Here is a 26,001-nt window from a genome sequence, read left to right on the forward strand (position 1 = left end):
AGATCCATTGAAAGCCAATTCCTCACCACCAGTTATGGAGAGACTTTAGTGGGCGGAGTGGTTTCTTCTGGGGAATCCAATGGTGGAACCAACCCAGACAGTCCTGATCTCCAGAAACTTGGACCATGACCTAAACTAAATGAAAATCCAACAATGAGATTGAGGCTCCCTCATAAAGTCCACAAGAGATCGGCAGAGTTGGAAACTCAAGGAGATCCATTGAAAGCCAATTCCTCACCACCAGTTATGGAGAGACTTTAGTGGGCGGAGTGGTTTCTTCTGGGGAATCCAATGGTGGAACCAACCCAGACAGTCCTGATCTCCAGAAACTTGGACCATGACCTAAACTAAATGAAAATCCAACAATGAGATTGAGGCTCCCTCATAAAGTCCACAAGATACTGGCAGAGTTGGAAACTCAAGGAGATCCATTGAAAGCCAATTCCTCACCACCAGTTATAGAGAGACTTTAGTGGGCGGAGTGGTTTCTTCTGGGGAATCCATTGGTGGAACCATCCCAGACAGTCCTGGTCCTGCAGCCCTTATCACAAACACGAACCTTGTGTAACTTCCATGTTGGATAGTGTCAAAGCTTACATGGGGCTGATGACATTGTCCTCCTCGGGGGGGGGGACAGGGTTGCGTCTTGGTAATTGGCCGCTGAGGCCTGTGCCTGTGCTGAGGCCTCTACATCCTTGGAGGACATGAGCTCCCCCCATCCATGGCAATGGAGCAAACAAGAGTTGGGATCTGCAGAGAAGCGTGTTGGGTGGTGGGCTACAAAGGTCATTGTCCACATTGCCCTGAAAAGTCTCTTTAGGCCTCGTAACTATTTCTCAGTTATTCCTCGATGAGTTTCTTCTGCTGAGGACAGATTCAGCACTTTGTATGGTGTTTATTGGATTGGCCAATAAGCTCTCACCAAGCAGATCCGTATCTCCTTCACTCTCAGCCCGTAGATGATTGGGTTAACAGTGGCGGGGAAGAGGAAGTAGATGGCGCTGACAAGGTTTTGCCCGTTGGCCGGAACGGCTGTGCCCATCCGGTATACAATGGATGACAAGAAGCCACAAGTGTAGATGAGTATGGCCACCATCAGGTGCGTGCTACACGTGTGCAAGGCCTTCCTTATAGCTTGTCCTTTCACCGTCTTCATCGTCGTACGGAGAATGTCCAAGTACGAGATGAGGATGAGACTCCCGTCCAGTCCGGAGACAAGGACCCTGACCACCAGCCCGGTGATGTGCATCCTGGAGATGTCTCCACAGCCTAGCTTCAGGAGCACCATATTTTCACAGGCAAAACCCAGGATGACGTTGGAGCCGCAGAACTGGACCTTGGAAACAGACGCGACTATGGGGCACACAAAGACAACGCTCCTGATCACACAAACGAGGACCAGCTGTCCCAGGAGCTGGTTGGTCATGATCTCATGGTAGCGAAGAGGTCTACAGATTGCCACATGCCGATCAAAGGCCATCAGCAGAACCACTGCTGACTCCATAACCACTGATAGGTAGATGAAGAACATCTGCACCAGGCAACCGCCCAGGGAGATCTGGTACTCGCTGAAGACCAAGCTCACCAGAAATGGAGGCATGATGGTGTTTGTACAAGAGAGGTTTACCACGAAGAGGAGAGAGATCAGGGTGTACATCATGGACTGGAGGGTCTTTTCCACCCAGATCCGGTAGATGAGGAGACAGTTCCCGGAGAGTATGGCCACGTAGACAGACAGGAACGGAATGATGAGGAGTTCCCGGGATTCGGCAAACTCAGGGAACCCAAAAAGGAAGAAGCTGGTGTGGGAGGAGTCAAAGGTCTGGTTGAAGTGGAGGACTTCCATAACCACATAATCCGCGTCTAAGAACTGCCTGCAAAGAAAGATGAAGATGTTAGATGGAGTGAAGCCCCACCCCACCCCATACCACGGCAACCAAGTTATTGCCTGCTGAGATGACCACAACGAGGACTACAAGCCCAGCAAGCCTGATGGTGTCAGTCCCAAATCCAGGACTAATATTACAGAACCTTCTGGTTAGGATGAAGAGCATCAGATGCCCCCCTTTCATTCTCCAGGGTCTCTGCTTCAAGGAAACATCCCATGTTTGGGGATTCTTAGTCATTCAGATGTGAAGTGAAGGAGGGGAGCAGCCCTGCCCTTGGTGGGTGTGATTGGGTGGTGCTGGTAGGACACGCCCCTGAGTAAAACCCTCAACTTCGGATCCTGGAGTCACTGCCTACTTCTGGTGTTCATAGGAAGGCTCTGCCATTACCAACAAGACTGGCCAACAGGAAGAGACCTCCAGCTAAAGCCGTGTGACCTATCTAGGCAACAAAGGGGCCCAGTGGTGAACATTTCTACTTGGAGTCATTGGTTCAATAACCTGCCAGGACAATGTCTGCATGGAGTCTGCATGTTCAACCTGTGCTTGTGTGGGGTTCTTCCCACAATCCACAGACATGCTAGTGGGGTGACTTCTGTCCTAGTATGTGTATGAGAGGGGCATTAGATGGTGAGCTCCTTGGGGGCTGGGACTGAGGTGAGTGACAGTATGTATATGAGAGGGGCATTAGATGGTGAGCTCCTCGGGGGCTGAGGTGAGTGAACAGTGTGTGTATGAGAGGGGCATTAGATGGTGAGCTCCTCGGGGGCGGGGACTGAGGTGAGTGAACAGTGTGTGTATGAGAGGGGCATTAGATGGTGAGCTCCTCGGGGGCGGGGACTGAGGTGAGTGAACAGTGTGTGTATGAGACGGGCATTAGATGGTGAACTCCTCGGGGGCGGGGACTGAGGTGAGTGAACAGTGTGTGTATGAGACGGGCATTAGATGGTGAACTCCTCGGGGGCGGGGACTGAGGTGAGTGAACAGTGTGTGTATGAGAGGGGCAGTAGATGGTGAGCTCCTCGGGGGCGGGGACTGAGGTGAGTGAACAGTGTGTGCTCATCGATCGCTTGTAGTTTATTCTGAGCTGTATGTCGCTCCATGACGTCAGGACTGCCCTCTGCACCAATGGGGACTGCCCACAGGAACAAACTCCATGCAGCTCCTACAGAGTCTGTAACACCTGTATGGAACTTGCAGGAGCTGCCCCATCACAGTCCACCCTTTAACCCGGGACCCCATCACAGTGTCCTCCTCAGAGTCCCCCTTTACACCAGGGTCTCCATTAGAGTCCCCCTTAAAGCAAGGTCCTCCTCAGAGCCCCCCTTACATCAGGGTCCGCACCAAAATTCCCCCCTACATCAGGGTCCTCCTAAGAGTTCTCCTTACATCATGGTCCTCATCAGAGTGCCTCCTTACATCAGAGTCCTCATCAGAGTGCCCCCTTGCATCAGGTGTCTCCACCACAGAATCCCCTTACATCAGGTGTCCTCCACAGAGTCCCCCTTTACATCAGGGTCCCCCTTACATTCAGGTCCCCATTAGAGTCCCCATCAGAGTCCCCATTACATCACTGATGGGAGTGGCTCAGTGATCTCTGTACAACACTGCTGTATATGTCAGAGCTATACATAAGGAGTGGTGTATCATTGATAATGATGATCGGGGTGCATCAAATATGTACAGGTGGGGGCGCTCACCTCTCTCCTGCGTTTCAGGGTTCACGTAGTGATGATTCAGGGTTCATTCGGGGTTCACGTAGTGATGATTCTGGGTTCATGCTGCGATGATTCGGGATACATTCGGGGTTCATGTATCGATGATTCGAGGTTCATGTAGCGATGATTCGGGGTTCACACAGCGATGATTTGGGGTTCATGTAGTGATGATTCGGGATACATTCGGGGTTCACACAGCGATGATTCGAGGTTCACGTAGCGATGATTCGGGGTTCACACAGCGATGATTCGGGGTTCATGTAGCGATGATTCGAGGTTCATGTAGCGATGATTCGGGGTTCACACAGTGATGATTTGGGGTTCATGTAGTGATGATTCGGGATACATTCGGGGTTCACACAGCGATGATTCGAGGTTCACGTAGTGATGATTCGGGGTTCACGTAGCGATGATTCGGGGTTCATGCAGCGAGGATTCGGGGTTCACACAGCGATGATTCGGGGTTCACGCAGCGATGATTCGGGGTTCACATAGCGATGATTTGGGTTTAACGCAGTGATGATTCGGGGTTCATGCAGCGATGATTAGGGGTTCATGCAGCGATGATTAGGGGTTCATGCAGCGATGATTAGGGGTTCACACGGCGATGATTCGGGGTTCACGCAGCGATGATTCGGGGTTCACGTTGCGATGATTTGGGGTTCACGTAGCGATGATTCAGGGTTCACGCAGCGATGATTCGGGGTTTACGCAGCGATCATTCTGGGTTTATGCAGCGATGATTCGGGGTTCACGTAGCGATGATTCGGGGTTCACGCAGCGATGATTCGGGGTTTATGCAGCGATGATTTGGGGTTCATGTAGCGATGATTCGGGGTTCACGCAGCGATGATTCGGGGTTCACGCAGCGATGATTCGGGGTTTATGCAGCGATGATTCGGGGTTCATGCAGCGATGATTCGGGGTTCATGCAGCGATGATTCGGGGTTTATGCAGCGATGATTCGGGGTTCATGTAGCGATGATTCTGGGTTCATGCAGCGATGATTCGGGGTTTATGCAGCGATGATTCGGGGTTCATGCAGCGATGATTCGGGGTTCATGCAGCGATGATTCGGGGTTTATGCAGCGATGATTCGGGGTTCATGTAGCGATGATTCTGGGTTCACACAGCGATGATTCGGGGTTTATGCAGCGATGATTCGGGGTTCATGTAGCGATGATTCGGGGTTCACGCAGCGATGATTCGGGGTTCACGCAGCGATGATTCGGGGTTCACGCAGCGATGATTCGGGGTTCACGTAGCGATGATTCGGGGTTCACGCAGCGATGATTTGGGGTTCACGTAGCGATGATTCGGGGTTCACGCAGCGATCATTCTGGGTTTATGCAGCGATGATTCGGGGTTCACGTAGCGATGATTCGGGGTTCACGCAGTGATGATTCGGGGTTCATGCAGTGATGATTCGGGGTTCACACAGCGATGATTCGGGGGTTCACGCAGCGATGATTTGGGGTTCACACAGCGATGATTCGGGGTTCACACAGCGATGATTCGGGGTTCATGCAGCGATGATTCGGGGTTCATGTAGCGATGATTCGGGGTTCACGCAGCGATGATTCGGGGTTCATGTAGCGATGATTCGGGGTTCACGCAGCGATGATTCGGGGTTCACACAGCGATGATTCGGGGTTCACGCAGTGATGATTCGGGGTTCATGTAGCGATGATTCGGGGTTCACGCAGCGATGATTCGGGGTTCACACAGCGATGATTCGGGGTTCACGCAGCGATGATTCGGGGTTCACACAGCGATGATTCGGGGTTCACGCAGTGATGATTCGGGGTTCATGTAGCGATGATTCGGGGTTCATGTAGCGATGATTCGGGGTTCATGCAGTGATGATTCGGGGTTCATGTAGCGATGATTCGGGGTTCACGCAGCGATGATTCGGGGTTCACGCAGCGATGATTCGGGGTTCACACAGCGATGATTCGGGGTTCTCAGTGGCTGTAGATTTTCCCGACATTGTGCTCAGCAGATTCTCTGCCACTTTTTATGAAATATCGGATGTTCCCGGGAGGACTCCCGACATCTCAGAGCTCATTAGTCCTCCGCTCCCTCCCAGAGATCCCCCGCTCCCCTCCCCTCCCCCGACACCTCATCCTTTTTATAGATTTTTCCATTCCTGCAAATATTCACAAAATCCCAAAACTAAAATAATTATTATTCCTTCTCTTGTACTCCGCGTGCGGTCATTAAACGACGGATTTGCGGCAATAAACGACGTTGGATTTTAGCGGATCGGAAAAATGAAAGCGAAAAAAAAAAAAAAAAGCAAAATTAAACTCCATAAATAAAATAGTAAAACACGAGATTCTCTGTATTATAATGAAAACCCCCCCCGCAGTACTCCTCTCCTGTCACTAGAGGTCCTCAGCCTGACAGCCAGCGTTGATCCACCTACTTCCTCTGAGCCCAGGTCTTCCCAGATCCCCCCCCCGAATGGTTAGGATTACACATTGAAACGCACCAAAAACAACGATTTATGGTGAAGAAGTCGGATCGATCGCTTCGGTCTTCTTTTGTTTAGATCATTATGTGAATAAATATTGTGACGGCTCCTGAGGAAGCGGATCGAGTTCCGGGAAACACAGTGAGCCCATGGCCATTAATATGGAGTCCCCCCCACTTCACCCCATGGCAATTAATCCCCCCCAACCCACCCCATGGCCATTAATATGGAGTCCCCCCCCCACACTTCACCCCATGGCAATTAATCCCCCCCAACCCACCCCATGGCCATTAATATGGAGTCCCCCCCCCACTCCACCCCATGGCCATTAATATGGAGTCCCCCCCCCACTTCACCCCATGGCAATTAATCCCCCCCAACCCACCCCATGGCCATTAATATGGAGTCCCCCCCACTCCACCCCATGGCCATTAATATGGGGTCCCCCCACTCCACCCCATGGCCATTAATATGGAGTCCCCCCACTCCACCCCATGGCCATTAATATGGAGTCCCCCCACTCCACCCCATGGCCATTAATATGGAGTCCCCCCACTCCACCCCATGGCCATTAATATGGGGTCCCCCCCACTCCACCCCATGGCCATTAATATGGAGTCCCCCCACTCCACCCCATTGCCATTAATATGGAGTCCCCCCCCCCACTCCTCCCCATGGCCATTAATATGGAGCCCCCCCACTCCACCCCATGGCCATTAATATGGAGTCCCCCCCACTCCACCCCATTGCCATTAATATGGAGTCCCCCCACTCCACCCCATGGCCATTATTATGGGGTCCCCCCACTCCACCCCATGGCCATTAATATGGAGTCCCCCCCCCCACTCCACCCCATGGCCATTAATATGGAGTCCCCCCCCACTCCACCCCATGGCCATTAATATGGAGTCCCCCCACTCCACCCCATTGCCATTAATATGGAGTCCCCCCCACTCCTCCCCATGGCCATTAATATGGAGCCCCCCCACTCCACCCCATGGCCATTAATATGAAAGTCCCCCCCACTCCACCCCATGGCCATTAATATGGAGTCCCTCCCCCACTCCACCCCATGGCCATTAATATGGAGTCCCCCCTACTCCATCCCATGGCCATTAATATGGAGTCCCCCCCACCTCCCATGGACATTAATATGGAGTCCCCCCATAGACATCAATATACAGTCCCCTGACCCCATGAACATTGATATGGAGTCCCCCCATCCTATTAATATGGAGTTCCCCTCATGACTAATAATATGGATTCCCCCACCCCATGATCAGCCATTATTATGGAGTCCCCCCACCTCCCATGAACATTGATATGGAGTGCCCCCATCCTATAGGTTATAACATGGTGTCCCCCCTATGGCTATTAATATGGAGTTGCCCTCATGACCAATAATATGGATTCCCCCACCCCATGGTCAGCCATTAATAAGGAGTTCCCTTACCTCCCATGGACATTTATATGGAGTCCCCCAACCCCATGGCCATTAATATGGAGTCCCCCCCCACCTCCCATGGACATTAATATGGAGTCCCCCCACCTCCCATGGACATTCATATGGAGTCCCCCCATAGACATAAATATACAGTCCCCTGACTCAATGAACATTGATATGGAGTCCCCCCATCCTATTAATATGGAGTTCCCCTCATGACCAATAATATGGATTCCCCCACCCCATCCCATAAACATTGATATGGAGTGCCCCCATCCTATAGGTTATAACATGGTGTGTCCCCCTATGGCTATTAATATGGAGTTGCCCTCATGACCAATAATATGGATTCCCCCACCCCATGGTCAGCCATTAATAAGGAGTTCCCTCACCTCCCATGGACATTTATATGGAGTCCCCCACCCCCATGGCCATTAATATGGAGTCTGCCCCACCCCCCTCCCATAGCTATTAATTTGGAGTTTCCCTGCCTTAAGGCCATTAATATGGAGTCTCCCTCATGGACATTAATATGGACTCCCCTCACCTCCCATGGATATTATAATGGAGTCCCCCCATCCCATGGACATCAATATGGAGTCCCCCCAACCCAAGCTGTAACATCCTCCTCTCTTCTGGGAAGACTTTTGACAAGATTTCGGAAGGTGCCTGTGGGAACCTGTGCCCATTTGTAGGGTCAGGTAGTGATGCTGGATAAGACTTTGCTCAGAATCAGCACTCCAATTCATCCCAAAGGTGTTCAGTAAGGTTGAGGTCGGGGCTCACAGCTTGCTGGATATCCCATCGTAAAACCATGCCCGTTAACATGGAGTGGGCACCCTCCAGGCTTTAGCAGCCTTCACTCTTCTGGGACGGTTTGAAGAAGATTTTCCAGTTCATCCCAATGGTGGTTGGGGCTGAGTGGTAGACTTGAGGTCAGAGCTCTGTGCAGAACATTCAAATTTATGGAGCTGGTTCTACTCCTCTGGGAAGTCTTTCCACAAAATTTTGGATTACATCTGTGAGAATTTGTGTCAGCAAAAAGAGCATTTGTAGGTCAACTACTGATGTTGGATGAGAAGACCCGGCCTTCCAATGACGTCACCAATTCATCCCAAAGGTGTTCAGCAGGTTGAGGTCCAGGTTCTGTGCAGGACACTTGAGTTCCTTCAGACCAAACTGGTCATCCATGTCTTTATGGAGTAGGATTCCCCTTATGGCTATATCATCCTCCACTCTTCTGGGAAGGCTTTCAACAAAATTTGAGATTTGACTGAATGGGATCATAGTAAGTCACTGAGGGATGTCTGAATGTGCACAACTTTTAAAGCTTGTCCATTTGTGTTTTCACACATGGCTTCCTTCTCAGGTCTAAGGGCAGCTTTACATATGTTGTGACGGGAGTGACTTTGGGTGGGGGGCCTATGGAACACAGCCCCCTTTGGAGAGGTGGGGAGACCCCTGTCTCAGCTCCCCATGTTCCTCTTATGTGTAAGTCACCCTGTGCCTGTTAGGGGTGCAGGGTGATCTGTCCTAATATTATGTGGACATGTATAGGTGGGGTGTGGGGGTTGTTCATTGTTTACTGCCATGTGGTTGTTCCATTGTTCTATTGTGTGTCTTGCTTGCCAGCAAACTATTATGGGATGTATGTGTTCCTGTATTGTCTACTGCCACCTGGTGTATCCCATTGTTCTATTGTGTGTCTTGGTTTGGTGGGGGGTGTTTCCGGCAGCCCTTCCCCCTGATGGGACGGCCTGCTGATGTGTTTCCTGTTCCTGGGTGTATTTCCCTGCCCTGTGTATATATCTTGTGTTTGTGGCAGTTCACTTCCTGTCTTAAGAAGCCTGATGCTGTCTATTTCTTGTATGATCAGCGGTGGTGTCCGTGGTCGGTGTTCGGACAGGGAAGCGGGAGTCCAACGGAAATACCCTAGTGCAGTTGGCGTCCAGTTCCGTTACATTGGTGGCAGCGGTGGAATTGTGCTTCCTGGCTGTGAACACATCCAAACCACCTCCGGGATCCAAGATCAGGAAAGTAGACGTCGGTCACCCCAGTGGAGATATGGACCTGACATCAGAGTTCCCGGGGCTGCTGCAGACTGTTATTGAAACATACCCCAGGACTGTGTCTGCGGATGAGTACCTGGAGCTCAGGCAGTGGATTTGGGAGGTGCTTTGGAGGGGAACCCTCCAGGTTGCTGGTATGTACAAGGGCAAGTGCTATCCAACCCCAGGGGAACGGGCCAGGGACCATCGGACGTTACTGATGCCATTCCTGAGAGAGCGACCCCAGGAGCAATGGGTGACTGAGTTGGACAGGCTGGTCCAGCAGGAGATAGAGCTGGAAAACGGATATCGGGCTCTGCAATGGTACGCAGAGCAGGAATATTTAGGGGTGACAACAGAATGCTCTCCTGAGGGATATGACTTTTGTGGCCCTGGATTGCTGTGGGAGAGCCTTACAGATCATTTTGTGTTTGGTGATGAAGGAGAACCTACCCTGGAGGAGTTGTGAGAAGACAGAGAGGCTATGTTCGGTCTCACAGGGGTCTCAGAGCTTGAACCAGATCTGGAATACCTGCTGATGAAAGGACAGCATCTGGAAAGGGCATACAGGCAACTGCTAAAACATGTTCAGCAGCATGCCCAAGAATCGGCACTGGAAATTCAAGAGACTGGGGATTTGATAGACTTCTCTGCTGAGGAGGAACCAGCAGACGACCTGTAAATAGGGTCAAACACTACTGAGCTCTGCCCAGCACTGGTAACATCTTCTGAGTTCCATGGACAGGAGATGGTGAACCCCTATCCCCGGACACCAGTTCCAGAGACTGGGGATTTGATTGACTTCTCTGCTGAGGAGGAACCAGCCAGCACGCCTCCCGCAGAAGAGCTGGCATCAGGACATGGTGTGGTTGACCTCTGCCCACAACAATCAGCACCGCAGCAGCTACAGGAAAAGGATGCAATCGGCACCTCACAACTGCAGCTTGAGCTGATGTCCGTGGATGGGACTTTGGTCTCCACTGACACAACCCCAGAAAAGGGTCTGGCATTGGGACAGGAGGATGTCAGCCTTACTTTGCAAACACTGGTCATCAAGTCAAAGTGGAGGAGACTACAGTCGCCACCTGGATATCCCAGGGATGCTGGGCAGTTGGCCCAGATCCCCCACCGCATGATGGAATCGGCCCAGATCCCCCACTGCATGATGGAGTCGGTCCAGATCCCCTACAGCATGATAGAGCCGGCCCAACCACCCTGTCTTCTCCAGCGGCCATCCACAACCTCTTTGTTTCCCGCTCCCTCAACCTCCTAGCGATCACGGAAACCTGGATCCAAGCCACTGACTCTACCTCCCCTGCTGCACTCTCCTATGGTAATCTCATCTGGACCCACTCACCCAGACCCAACGGTCGTAAAAGTGGTGGGGTTGGTCTGCTCCTGTCACCGCAGAGCACCTTCCAAGTCCTCCCAAACCTCCTCTCTCTATCCTTCTCCTCCTTCGAGGCCCACTGCATCCAACTATTCTCCCCAACCCCCCTGAAGGTTGCCTTAATCTACTGGCCTCCTGGACCCGTATCCCGCTTCCTTGATGACTTTTCCTCCTGACTACCCTTCTTTCTCTCCTCCGAGCTACCCACCATCATCCTTGGGGATTTCAGCATCCATGTCAACCTCGAAAACCCGGCTACATCCCATCTCCTCCACTTAACCACCTCCTTCGCACTCGCACAGTGCATACAATCCACCACCCTCTCCAACGGAAATATCCTTGACCTTGTCTTCTCCCATCTCTGCGCTCCCCACAACCTCACTAACACCCCGTTCCCTCTCTATGACCACAACCTTATCACCTTCTCTGTCTCCTCATCCTCCAACGCTTACCCCTCCAAATGTCAAACTACTACCAGCCGTAACCTCCGCAACCTGAACCCTGCCTCCCTCCACTCTGCAGCTGATCAAGTCCATGACCGCATCCTCCCCCTGTCCTGCCCCGACTTGGCTATGACTGCCTACAACAACACTCTGTCAACAGCCCGTGACTCACTAGCGCCTTTAACCACACGCAACATCAGACCCCGACCGCTCCCGCCCTGGCAGACTGATCACACCAAAACCCTCAAACGACACAGTCGTGCCCTGGAGCGACTATGGCGCAAAACCAAATCCCACCAAGCCTTCACCCGCTACAAATCTGCCTTCCACACCTACACCTCCTCCCTCCATGCAGCCAAACAAGTCTACTTCCTGACCCTCATCAAGGCCCTCTCCTCCAATCCTCGCCGACTCTTCTCCACCTTCAGCTCTCTACTCTCTCCGACCGTGTGTGTGTGGGTTACGTAGAGTTACTCAATGATCTGTACTCATGGCCCACCAAGATAGACTGCTATGTTATGTCCTAAATGTGTGTCTGTGAGTTAATGTTTGCCGTTTATAACAGAAGGTTGGGGTTTGTTAAGGGTTAAGGAAAGTCTGGACAGCAGCCTGTGAAGTATCTTAGATTCCTGTTAGGAAGGACAGAGAAGGGGGGAGGAGATGGGTCAGACGCTGATAAGACCCCTAGAAAGGAATGTTACCATGTGACCTGGTTGCAGAGAGAGGAGAGGAAAAGTATGTGGAATTAAAGATAAGGAGGTTTAAAAAAAAAAAAAAGAGAAGAAAGATGTCTTAGTTGACAAATATTTGCTGAAGACAGCGGAAGCTTGGTATAATGTAGCCAAAGTTATCCACGAAGAGCAGTGGACAGAACAGGTATTGCTACAGGAAAAAAAACTGTTTATGTACCATTAATGTGTTAAATATTGAAAAGGATTACTGGCATGTCATATTGACCTCTCTGCGGCCTTCAACACAGTCCACCACCCCCTCCTCCTCAAAATACTACACTCCTTCGACCTCAGAGATTCTGCTCTCTCCTGGCTCTCATCCTACCTATCGCAGCGCTCTTTCAGCGTTACCTATAATGCTACCACCTCCCCCTCACTCCCCCTCTCTGTTGGGGTCCCTCAAGGCTCTGTCCTTGGGCCCCTTCTCTTCTCCATCTACACCTCCTCCCTCGGCCAACTCATACAGTCTCACGGCTTCAACTACCACCTCTATGCCAACGACACACAAATCTATCTCTCAACCCCCCACCTCACCCCCTCAGTCTCCACCCCCCACCTCACCCCCTCGGTCTCCGCCCAAATCACACACCTACTGAGCGACATATCAGACTGGATGTCACTCCACTTCCTTAAACTGAATCTCTCCAAAACCGAGCTCCTTGTCTTCCCCCCAGCCCGGACACCACCCCCCATTGACTTCTCCATCACATCCAACAACGCCAATATCAAACCCGCTCTGCAGGCCAGAGTACTTGGTGTCATTCTGGACTCCAACCTATCCTTCCAGCCCCAAGTCCAATCTTTAACAAACTCGTGCAGACTCCACCTCCGCAACATGCAGACTCCACCTCTGCAACATGCAGACTCCGCCTCCGCAACATACAGACTCCACCTCCGCAACATGCAGACTCCACCTCCGCAACATCGCCAAAATATGCACGTTCCTAACCCCAGAAACCGCTAAGCAGCTCATTCACTCCCTCATCATATCACGACTCGACTACTGAAACTCCCTCCTCACTGGCCTGCCTCGCCGCTGGCTATCCCCGCTTCAGTCCATCCTGAATACGGCTGCCAGACTCATTCACCTTTCCAACCGCTCCGTTTCCGCCACCCCCCTCTGCCAATCCCTCCACTGGCCTCCATTCAGTGTCCTCCACCCCTCTCTGCCAATCCCTCTACTGGCCTCCACTCAGTGTCCTCCACCCCTCTCTGCCAATCCCTCCACTGGCCTCCACTCAGTGTCCTCCACCCCCCTCTACCAATCCCTCCACTGACTTCCGATTGCGCAACGGATCAAATTTAAAATCCTAACACTGACATACAAAGCCGTCCACCATACTGCCCCGAACTACATCACTGACCTAATATCCAAGTACCACCCAGCACGCACACTCCGCTCCTCACAAGACCTCCTCCTCTCTAGTTCCCTGGTCTCCTCCTCCCATGCCCGCCTCCAGGACTTCTCCAGGGTGTCACCCATCCTCTGGAACTCCCTGCCCCAACCCATCAGATTATCACCTACTCTCCTCTCCTTTAGGCGCACCCTGAAAACCCATCTCTTCAGGGAAGCCTACCCCACCCCCTGCTAACTTGCCGACCTCCTCCACTCTTCCTACCACTCCATCCCCCACAGCTATCTCCTCCTGTACCACCATCCCCTCCCTCCTAGATTGTAAGCTCCCAGGATCAGGGCCCTCGATCCCCTCATGTATCACATTGTATTGGTATTGTTCTGTCACATGTTCTGTCCCCCTTTGTAATGTACAGCGCTGAGCCAACTATTGGCGCTTTATAAATACTGTATAATATAATAATAATAATATTGTGAAGGAAGTGAAGCAGTTAAAAAGTTATCTAAAGTAGCGAAAGTTTGTAAGCTGAAGGTCAGGACTGGCATAAATCATTGTAGGAACAGAGAGGAATGTTATGTGATAAAGGTTTGCTGAACGTGACAGAAGCTTGGTAAAAAAAAAAAAAACTGCAAAAGCGTTGCATAAAGAAGGATGGTTGGAAGAAATTCAATAAAATGGCGATTGTATAATGTATGTGTATCATAAAATTGAAAATGGAAGTGTGCTAAAACCACCGCCCTATGATGATAGAATCCAGAACAAAGGAGGCCAGGAACAGTCCTGCCCAGCCCAGTGCACTTCTTGATGGCAGCCATCTTGCTGCACCTGCTTTGTCCCTTCCTGCCCAGCCCAGTACACTTCCTGGAGGTGGCCATATTGGTACACCAAATTAGACAACTGGCCTCGAGTGAGCCGCCTCTACCCAGTGTGTCCGGATTTCCAAGTCAATGGTACATTCTACGTGGCACCGGATGTGCTGAGCAGAATCCCAAGTTGTCTATGGTCCACAGGACCCGAAGATATTGGACGTTTAAAAGGTACCCCCAATTATGGTGGAACTGAAGCCTGGAGCTCCCCTACCCAGGAAACCACAGTACCCACTGAAACCAGCTCAATCCAAGGCCATTTTGAAGCAGGTCAAGTCCCTTGTGGCAAATGGTGCACTCATACCTTGTACCTCTCCATGTAATACACTTTTGTTCCCGATAAAAAAAGAAGACACCCAAAGGAGAACCAGAGAAGTACAGGATGATACCGGACCTCCGAGCAGTGAATGAAGCCACTGTCTTAGAGACGCCTATCGTTCCAAATCCCCACACAGGGGTACCTCCAACAGCAAAGTATTTCACCGTGGTGGACCTGGCAAATGCATTCTTCAGCGTTCACTTGTATCCTTCCTGCAGATACTTCTTCGTTTTTTATCCATGAGGGGCAGCAATACACCTGGGCAGTTATGCCACAAGGGGGCGCAAAATTCCCTGAGTCAGTTTGCCAAAGCCATGACCACCATACTGGGCACGTGGCAAAAGGAACATTCGGCAGTGGTCCTTCTTCAATATGTGGATGACTTTTCCTCTGTGCTGATGACCTGCCCACGGCTGAAGACGCCTCAGAGAGTTTACTATGTTACTTGGCACACCAAGGCTGTAAGGCCTCTAAACTGAAGTTGCAATGGTGCTCTACAACAGTCGTGTTCTTGGGCCACTGCCTCTCACATGGAACAAGGCATCTTACGGAGGAAAGAGTTAAGGCCATCCAGAACTTGCCACTGCCGTTAGGCCAGAAGCCACTCCACGCCTTTCTTGGCCTCATATCCTACTGTAGGTCATGGATTCATGATGTTTCTTGTTTTATGCAACCATTCTACGATGCTCTCAAGTCTGAGCCCTTCCATCTGTCCGAAGAGGCCGACTCCAACTCTAAAATGCTTATTTTCTTCAGCCCCAGCCCTAGGTCTACCAGACTACGAGAAATTTTTTTCAAACTGTTCATGTCTGAACGCCAAGGCCATGGCACAGGAGTATTGGCCCAGTCCCACGGAGACTGCCTACGATCCGTAGGCTACTACTCATGCTGTTTGGACCCAGTGGCTAGAGGAGCACCCTTGTGTCTGCGTGCAGTTTTCGCTGCTCCAGCTCTGCTGGATAAGACCTCTGATATCGTACTGGGACATGAACTTGTTCTTCTGGCACCGTATGCCATTGCTGCCATTTTAAACCAAGTCCAACCTAAACATTTGTCCACAGCGAGACATCTTAGACTACAGTGTTCCCTCCACCTTCCTGATAACGTCACTCTCCTACGTTGCCAAACCCTGAATCCGGCCACTCTCCTCCCAATTGCTGAGGGGGGTAATGAAGGTAATGCAGAAAGTGGAGAGGATGATGGAGCCACTGAGCCTCATAATTGTCTTGAAGTGATGAAAATGGAAACCTTCCATCTCCCCACAGTGAGTGAAACACCTCTGCAGGATCCAGACTTCACCTTGTTTGTTGATGGTTCCAGATATGCAGATAAAGGAGGCAAATATTATACAGGATTTGCGGTCACTACTGAAGACACAGTCCTACAGGCAAGAGCCCTATCGCCAGCAATATCTGCACAGGGAGCTGAACTTCAAGCACTTACAACAGCATGCCAGATGGCGGAAGGAAAAAGGGCCAATATCTACACAGACTCCAGATATGCCTTTGGGATGGCTCATGACTTTGGACCCATATGGAAGGCAAGAGGATTTATGACTGCGGCAGGTACGTCCATAAGACATGGAGCAGCCATTGGACGACTGCTGGAAGCACTCCTTCTACCCATTCAAGTGGATATTCTGAAGGTAAAAGCTCATGGGAAATTAAACTCCTCAGAAGCCAAAGGCAATAATCTGGCAGATTTGGCGGCAAAACGAGCGACCATGGGACCACCAGAAATGGAAGGAGAGGTGACCGGAGAGTGGGAACCAATATTCACCTTACAGACCTTACCTGTGGACAGAAACTACCTCAAGGAACTCCAAGAAGCAGCAAGTCCAGAAGAAAAAGAAAGCTGGAGACGGAGAGGAGCTATTCTCAAAGACGGTCTGTTTGAGTGCAACAAGAGGCTTTGTTTACCCAAGAATATGTTTCCAGCTGTGGTCCAGTGGGCACACGGAGCAGCCCATCTGTCAAAGAGCCTCATGAACTCTGTCATCAACAAGTACTATATAGCGCCTGGAATTACCACACTGACAAATAATTTTTGCAAAACATGTGCCATCTGTGCAAAATGTTATTCGGGACTCACAGAGAAGACACCACAGAAACACTTGGCCAAACCCCTATACCCTTTTCATAGGATACAAATTGACCATATCCAGATGCCAAAGAGTGGGCGGGCTGAGTACACCCTAGTGGTGTTGGACATGTTTTCCAGTTGGCCAGAGGCCTTTGCTGTAACTAACAGGACTGCTAAAACAACTGCGAAGAAACTCCCCACTGAGGTTGTATGCAGATATGGGCTTCCAGAGGTGATAGAGAATGACCAGGGCCCAGCCTTCACAGCTTCAGTAACCAAAGAAATATGGGCGGCATTAGGAGTCACTCTGGCGTTCCATACCCCCTATCACCCCCAAAGTAGTGGAAAAGCAGAAAGAATGAATGGCACTCTGAAAGCCAGAATGCTAAAAGTAGCCCAAGAGACTGGCATGAGTTGGCCAGACAGTCTGCTTATTGCCCTATTTAGTGTCAGATACACACCAAGAGAGAACACTCCCTATCCCCTTATGAGATTTTGTTTAGCTCAGCCCCCAGACTTGGTTATTTTCCACAACAGTTGCAATTACAATTTGATGTGTTAACTGATTATGTGACTGTATTATCACGTGAATTAACCCGTATCTATGTCCAAGTGTTTTCTCCATTCCAGATTCTGAGTCAGATACAGGAACTCACAGCCTATTACCCGGAGATTGGGTATTAGTAAAGACATTTATGAGGAAACATTCCCTTGAGCCAAGATATGATGGTCCATTCCAAGTTCTGCTGACCACATCCCCTTCTGACAAGGTGGCCAGGAAGAACACTTGGATACACGCCTCCCACTGCAAGAAAGTCCCGAACCCTGAGGGAAAGGCGTCATCTACACCATGACAACTATGTTGTATATCCTTTTTCTAATGAGTCTGACAGAGGCTCAACAGGTGGATATCACCGAAATAGGTGACACCACTATATTTTGGTACAACTCATCCAACACTCATGTAGCTATTTTCACCTTTGATTTCTGTAGTATAGATCCCATGTGGTGCTATGACCATGATCCATATGATCTTGACACAACGAGCATGTTCCGATAGTAGTGACCAGGTATACATATGTGTCATGGATGATTACTGGGGACCAAAAGATTAGAACCAGATTGGAAGGGATTTGGACTGGTGAGTGTGCCCTTGTAAAGGCCATTATGCCTCTCCACATCCTAGCAGAGAATACCCCTGACCCAACGCCTGGCCGTAGGAGGAAACGAAAAGCTCCTTCTGGCAGTTTTGACCCACATGTGTATATAGATGCCATTGGAGTCCCAAGGGGGGTGCCTAATAAATTTAAAGCCAGAGACCAAGTAAAGCAGGCTTCGAATCCCTGATTCCCATGATAACTGTTAATAAAAATGTAGATTAGATAAATTACATATACTAGAACCAACAGAGGTTTGTGAATTACACCAGAGATGCCCTCCAAGGAATCGTTGACCAGCTAGCCCCTACATCCTACATGACATTCCAGAATAGGATGGCTCTGGACATGATTTTAGCAGAAAAAGGAGGTGTCTGTAAAATGATAGAAGGAACCGGAACATGTTGTACATATATTCCTGACAATACTGGCCCGAATGGTAAGGTTACTCTGTCTATGAAGAAATTGGAAGATCTGTCAGTTGAGTTGAAAAAAGAATTCAGGGATCACAGACTTGTGGGATCAATATTTCAGTTGGATGAGTGGGTGGCAGAAGATACTTGTCCAAATAGGGGTGACTGTACTAATAATTCTGATTCTCCTGGTCCTGGTTGTATGCTGTGTTATACCATGTGTGAGGAAATTGATGAGCAAAGCTGTAGACAACAGAACACCTATCTTCCTGAACCAGGAGCAAGAGGATCTCCATATGATAGATGAAGAAAAACCTTATACCCCATTACGGTCCCTCCCCGCCAATAGTAATCTCACAATTTTGTAGGGATAGCATCTGACTTCCTTATGTACAAAGTCTGTGGCAAGGGGGGGGGATGAAATAGTCATCACCTGTCTAACGTGCAGCATAAAAGAGTTCCAAGGTACATAAGGACAGATGAGCGAGGTCTTATAGGGACAGATGAGCGAGGTCTTATAGGGACAGATGAGCGAGGTCTTATAGGGACAGATGAGCGAGGTCTTATAGGGACAGATGAGCGAGGTCTTATAGGGACAGATGAGCGAGGTCTTATAGGGACAGATGAGCGAGGTCTTATAGGGACAGAGGAAAATAGTCATTTTAAGGGGGGACTGTGATGGATTTGGTAAAATGCCTATTTCGTTTCCTATTGAATATATATATATATACGCTATTTCTATAAGTTTTATAAATATTTACTTTTATACTTTAATACATATGTTGTGTGAATATTTTTTGCCTGCTGGGCTTTGTGGTACTATAAGAAATCCTTGCTTAAGAAATGTCTGCTCACACACACAGACCCCCTCCCACCGTGTGATTTGGGAAACAAAGGAATGTTTTTCTTCTCTATGAGATAAGGCCTGGAAGAAGATCACACCTATACCATGACGGAGATTGTTTTCATGTGGAAATGACCAATCAAAGACTAATATAATGCTTATGCTGTTGTCACATGACTCTCGCATCATTCTGCATATATAAGTTCACTTTCTCATTATAATAAACTAGAAGTGTTCATAGACTGAACTTGTGTGTCAGCGTGAGTCCCTTCCAATGTGCGCACATTCCAAAGCTAGCGTCATAAATTAGGACAGGAACAGATAAGCACCGGACGATTCAGTCCGTGACTAAATCAACAGCTACCCTCTCATCACCCTTCTCCCACGGCCCCACCACTGCTCTGACCTCCACCCCACCCAACATTCCTCACACTGAAACCCCCTCCACACTCCACACCTTCGACCTTACTACCATCGAGGAGGTCACCAAGGTCTTTACTGACACCTGCCTCACCACCTGCCCCTTTGACCCTGTCCCCTCACAACTCCTACGACCTCCCTCCCCCTCCATCCTATGCTCCCTCACCCACATCTTTAATCTCTCCCTCTCTTCCGCATTCCCCTCCCCTCTGAAGCATGCACACATCACCCCCATACTTAAAAAGCCCTCCCTGGACCCCAACGACCCGAACAACCTCAGACCCATCTCCCTGCTGCCATTTACATCTAAACTCCTAGAACGCTTAGTCTACAATAGCCTAAGCTCTCACCTCACTGACAACAACCTCCTCGATCCCCTACAGTCCGGCTTCCGTCCCCTACACTCCACCGAAACTGCCTTACTCAAACTCTCCAACAACCTTCTAACCGCCAAAGCTAATGGCCACTATTCAGTGCTCCTACTCCTTGACCTCTCTGCGGCCTTTGACACAGTCGACCACCCCCTCCTCCTCAAAAAACTACACTCCCTCGGCCTCAGAGATTCTGCCCTCTCCTGGCTCTCATCCTACCTGTCACAACGCTCTTTCAGCGTTACCTATAATGCTACCACCTCCCCCCTCACTCCCCCTCTCTGTTGGGGTCCCTCAAGGCTCCGTCCTCAGGCCCCTTCTCTTCTCCATCTACACCTACCACCTCTATGCCGACGACACAAAAATCTATCTCTGGACCCCTCGCCTCACCCCTTCAGTCTCCACCCGAATCACCTGCCCACTGAGCGACATATCAGACTGGATGTCACTCAACTTCCTTAAACTGAACCTCTCCAAAACCGAGCTCCTAGTCTTCCCCCCCCAGCCCGGACCCCACCCCCCATGACTTCTCCATCACGTCCAACAACGCCACCATCAAACCCGCCCCGCAGGCCAGAGTACTTGTTGTCTTTCTGGACTCCAACCTATCCTTCCAGCCCCAAGTCCAATCTTTAACAAACTCATGCAGACTCCACCTCCGCAACATGCAGACTCCACCTCCACAACATGCAGACTCCACCTCCGCAACATGCAGACTCCACCTCCGCAACATTGCCAAAATCCGCACATTCCTAACCCCAGAAACCACTAAGCAACTCATCCACTCCCTCATCATATTACGACTCGACTACTGCAACTCCCTCCTCACTGGCCTGCCTCGCCGCTGGCTATCTCCTCTTCAGTCCATCCTGAATACGGCTGCCAGACTCATTCACCTCACCAACCAATCTGTTTCCGCCACCCCCCTCTGCCAATCCCTCCACTGGCCTCCACTCAGTGTCCTCCACCCCTCTCTGCCAATCCCTCCACTGGCCTCCACTCAGTGTCCTCCACCCCTCTCTGCCAATCCCTCCACTGGCCTCCACTCAGTGTCCTCCACCCCTCTCTGCCAATCCCTCCACTGGCCTCCACTCAGTGTCCTCCACCCCTCTCTGCCAATCCCTCCACTGGCCTCCACTCAGTGTCCTCCACCCCCCTCTGTCATTCCCTCCACTGGCCTCCACTCAGTGTCCACCACCCCCCTCTGCCAATCCCTCCACTGGCCTCCACTCAGTGTCCTCCCCCCCTCTACCAATCCCTCCACTGGCCTCCACTCAGTGTCCTCCACCCCCCTCTGTCATTCCCTCCACTGGCCTCCACTCAGTGTCCACCACCCCCCTCTGCCAATCCCTCCACTGGCCTCCACTCAGTGTCCTCCACCCCTCTCTGCCAATCCCTCCACTGGCCTCCACTCAGTGTCCTCCTCCCCCCTCTGCCAATCCCTCCACTGGCCTCCACTCAGTGTCCTCCACCCCCCTCTGTCATTCCCTCCACTGACCTCCACTCAGTGTCCTCCACCCCCCTCTGTCAATCCCTCCACTGGCCTCCACTCAGTGTCCTCCACCCCTCTCTGCCAATCCCTCCACTGGCCTCCACTCAGTGTCCTCCACCCCCCTCTGCCACTCCCTCCACTGGCTTCCGATTGCACAACAGATCAAATTCAAAATCCTAACGCTGACATACAAAGCTGTCCATCATTCTGCCCCGAACTACATCACTGATCTAATATCCAAATACCACCCAACATGCACTCTCCGCTCCTCACAAGACCTCCTTCTCTCTAGTTCCCTGGTCTCCTCCTCCCATGCCCACCACCAGGACTTCTCCAGGGTGTCACCCATCCTCTGGAACTCACTACCCCAATCCATCAGACTGTCACCTACTCTCCTCTCCTTTAGGCGCACCCTGAAAACCCATCTCTTCAGGGAAGCCTACCCCACCCCCTGCTAACTTGCCGACTTCCTCCACTCTTCCTACCACTCCATCCCCCACAGCTTTCTCCTCCTGTGCCACCATCCCCCCCCTCCTAGATTGTAATCTCGAAAGAGCAGCCCCTCCCTCCTAGATTGTAAGCTCCCAGGATCAGGGCCCTTGATCCCCTCATGTTTCACATTGTATTGGTATTGTTCTGTCACATGTTCTGTCCCCCTCTGTAATGTACAGCGCTGAGCGAACTATTGGTGCTTTATAATACTGTATAATAATAATAATAATAACTGGGTGTATTGCCCCGCCCTGTGTATATATCTTGAGTTTGTGTTAAAATAAAGCAGTCTATTTCCTGTCTGAAGAAGCCCGGTGCTGTCTATTTCCTGTATGGTCAGCGGTGGTGTCTGTGGTCTGTGTTCGGACAGGGAAGCGGGAGAATAATGGAAATACCCTAGCGCAGTCGGGGTCAGGTTCCGTTACATATATGATATAGTAAGAAGTCTAGGGATCTCCAGTATCTGGTCTGGAATCACTTTGGAGGGGTTATTGCTCCATCGTTTGACCTGGGAACCCCTTGGAGGGTTTAAATATCCATTATCTAATTTGGGTACAACTTGGTAGAATTGTAATTCCATCATATGGCCTTAGAACACCTTGGGCGTGTTATACTTCCATCATGTGGCCTATTAACACCTCCATTATATGGCCTGAGAACACCTTTGAAGGGTCACACCTTGGCGGGTTTATACCGCCATTATTTGGCTCAAGAATACCTTGGCAGAGTTATATCTCCCATCTGCCTTACTTTGGAACACTTTGTAGGGATTGTATCTTCACCATCTGGTCTGGGAATATCTTTGCAGGGAGTTTTAGCTCCATCATCTGAAAAGGGAAAACCTCGGAGGAGTTATACCTCCATCATCTGATGTGGGAACACCTTGAAGGAGTTATACCTCCATTATCTGATGTGGGAACACCTTGGAGGAGTTATACCTCCATCATCTGATGTGGGAACACCTTGGAGAAGTTATACCTCCATCATCTGTTCTGGTAAGCTCGGACAAGTTACATAACCATCATCTTGCCTGGGAATACCATGGAGGTTTTATGTGGGAACACCTTGAAAGGGTTACACCTCCATCATCTGGTCTGGTACCCTGAATATCTTTTCAGGGAGTTTTACCTCCTTCATCTGAAAAGGAAAAAACCTCAGATGAGTTATACCTTCATCATCTGATGTGGGAACACCTTGGAGGAGTTATACCTCCATCATCTGAAAAGGGAACACCTTGGAGGAGTTATACCTCCATCATCTGATGTGGGAACACCTTGGAGGAGTTATACCGCCATCATCTGGCCTGGTAACCTGGGACAAGTTATACAACCATCATCTTGCCTGGGAATACCATGGAGGTTTTATAACCCCATTGTCTAGTGTGGGAACACCTTGAAGGGGTTTCATCTCCATCATCTGTCCTGGTAACCTTGGACAGGTCATACAATGATCATCTTGCCTAGAAACACCTTGGAGGCTTTATAACCCCATTATGTAGTGTGGGAACACCTTGAAGGGGTTTCATTTCCATCATCTGGCCTGGTAACCTGGGACAGGTTATACAATGATCATCTTGCCTGGGAATACCTTGGAGGTTTTATAACCCCATTATCTAGTGTGGGAACACCTTGAAGGGGTTTCACCTCCATCATCTGGCCTGGTGCCCTGAAACAGGTAATACATTGGAAACACCTTGGATGCTTTATAACCCCATTATGTAGTATGGGAACACCTTGAAGGGGTTTCACCTCCATCATCTGGCCTGGTAACCTTGGACAGGTCATACAATGATCATCTTGCCCAGAAACACCTTGGAGGCTTTATAACCCCATTATGTAGTGTGGGAACACCTTGAAGGGGTGTCACCCCCATCATCTGGCCTGGTAACCTGGGACAGGTTATACAATGATCATCTTGCCCAGAAACACCTTGGAGGCTTTATAACCCCATTATCTAGTGTGGTGACACCTTGAAAGGGTTCTACCTCCAGCACGTGGCCTGGGTATACCTTGAAGACCCCAGGAAGAGTAAGAATCCATGGATGGGGAAAGGTATATTTTATCTGTCTGACTTAGGGAATCAGACTGGAGATATAAATGGTGGATATAAACCCATGCATGGTAACATTGCTTTTGTTTAAAATGTGTAATTTATGAACCTGATTATCTGAGACGTTACGAGACGTTACACACATACATTTAGCAGACTCATACGCATCAGACGTTTTTTAAACTTACTAGAGATTTCTTTTTCCAGGGCTTCATCAAACAGTCTTTAATTTCAGTTACCCTCAACCCGTAAATAATTGGGTTGGCTATGGCCGGAAACAGGAAGTAGACCGTATTGGAGAGGTTCTGGAAGTCATATGAAATGGACTCCTCTACCTTGTAGAAGACAGAAGACAAAACCCCGCATAAATAAACGGTAAGAGCTACAAGCAGATGGTTCCCACACGTGTTCAACGCTTTGCCTCGTGTGCTACTGGCTGCGATCTTCAGGGCCACCCTGAGAACTTTCACGTAGCAGATCAAGATGACGGTGACATCAGATAAGGTGACACCCATCCTCACCATCAAACCTACCATCTGGATTTTGAAGACTTCTCCACAGGCCAAGCTGAGAAGGACCCCGTATTCGCACAAGAAGTTCAGAATGATGTTGGATTTGCAATACTGGGCTCTTGATGCCAGAACAACAAGCAGTAAAGCCAGAAGACAACTCCTAGCCAACCCAACCATCCACACCTGGATGAGAGAAATCCGTTTAATAATGTTGTGGTAGCGCAGTGGTCTACAGATCGCTACATACCGGTCAAAGGCCATCAACAGTAACACAATGGACTTGGAAATCGTAGTAGAGTAGACAAAGAACATCTGGGACAGACAACCTGAGAAGGAAACCTTGTTTTGTCCCAGCAAGCTCTGTATCATCAGGGGAATGACCGCGGTGGTGCCGATGATATTTAGGGCCAGGAGAAGAGTAATCAGGATGTACATGGGAGTGTGGAGACTCTTCTCCCACCACACCGTGTAAGAAATAACGAAGTTTAGGACCACGATGGTACTGTAGATGGAGAAGAATGGGACCATCAGGATCTGTCTGTGATTGGTTACCCCAGGAAATGGGTACAGGATGAATTCGCTGAAGGAAACGGAAATGTTCCGACCTGGGCTTAGTCTCAGCAGGTTGATGAGATCCATTTTTTTTATCCTGAAAAAGCTGAATATTTCTTAGTTTAGTTTTCTGAGCAAATAAATGAGCAGGCAAATCCCTCGTATTATGGGCTGCAGGTGACACCCCCAGTCATCCTTTGTGGCCCCCAATCTGATGATAAAATAAATGAGCAGGCAAATCCCTCGTATTATGGGCTGCAGGTGACACCCCCAGTCGTCCTTTGTGGCCCCCAATCTGATGGTAAAATAAATGAGCAGGCAAATCCCTCGTGTTATGGGCTGCAGGTGACACCCTCAGTCGTCCTTTGTGGCCCCCAATCTGATGATAAAATAAATGAGCAGGCAAATCCCTCGTGTTATGGGCTGCAGGTGACACCCCCAGTCGTCCTTTGTGGCCCCCAATCTGAAGATAAAATAAATGAGCAGGCAAATCCCTCGTGTTATGGGCTGCAGGTGACACCCCCAGTCGTCCTTTGTGGCCCCCAATCTGATGGTAAAATAAATGAGCAGGCAAATCCCTTGTGTTATGGGCTGCAGGTGACACCCCCAGTCGTCCTTTGTGGCCCCCAATCTGATGGTAAAATAAATGAGCAGGCAAATCCCTCGTATTATGGGCTGCAGGTGACACCCCCAGTTGTCCTTTGTGGCCCCCAATCTGATGGTAAAATAAATGAGCAGGCAAATCCCTCGTGTTATGGGCTGCAGGTGACACCCTCAGTCGTCCTTTGTGGCCCCCAATCTGATGATAAAATAAATGAGCAGGCAAATCCCTCGTATTATGGGCTGCAGGTGACACCCTCAGTCGTCCTTTGTGGCCCTCAGCTGTTTGAATGATTTGAGTCACACAATTTCAATCTGATGATAAAATAAAAGGTACTTTT

At 50.0% G+C, this 26,001-nt stretch overlaps 2 protein-coding genes and 1 pseudogene across 2 annotated transcripts; 1 reads left to right on the forward strand and 2 right to left on the reverse strand.

Annotated features, from left to right (window-relative positions):
* Positions 1-895: 895 nt before the first annotated feature.
* On the reverse strand, positions 896-1,846 carry LOC149438191 (olfactory receptor 52Z1-like). The gene has a single exon (XM_089660141.1). The coding sequence runs from the start codon at positions 1,844-1,846 to the stop codon at positions 896-898; it is 951 nt and encodes a 316-aa protein (XP_089516267.1).
* A 2,431-nt stretch (positions 1,847-4,277) lies between these two features.
* Positions 4,278-8,219, forward strand: LOC149438192 (uncharacterized; annotated as a pseudogene).
* Positions 8,220-24,101: 15,882 nt separating this feature from the next.
* LOC149438193 (olfactory receptor 52K1-like) lies at positions 24,102-25,717 on the reverse strand. Its single transcript, XM_089660155.1, has one exon. The coding sequence runs from the start codon at positions 25,145-25,147 to the stop codon at positions 24,164-24,166; it is 984 nt and encodes a 327-aa protein (XP_089516281.1). The 5' UTR covers positions 25,148-25,717; the 3' UTR covers positions 24,102-24,163.
* Positions 25,718-26,001: the final 284 nt, after the last annotated feature.

This window comes from Staurois parvus, unplaced genomic scaffold, assembly GCF_062004578.1.
Source record: "Staurois parvus isolate SC_StPar_1 unplaced genomic scaffold, SC_StPar_1.0 ptg001207l, whole genome shotgun sequence".
Lineage (NCBI taxonomy): Eukaryota > Metazoa > Chordata > Amphibia > Anura > Ranidae > Staurois > Staurois parvus.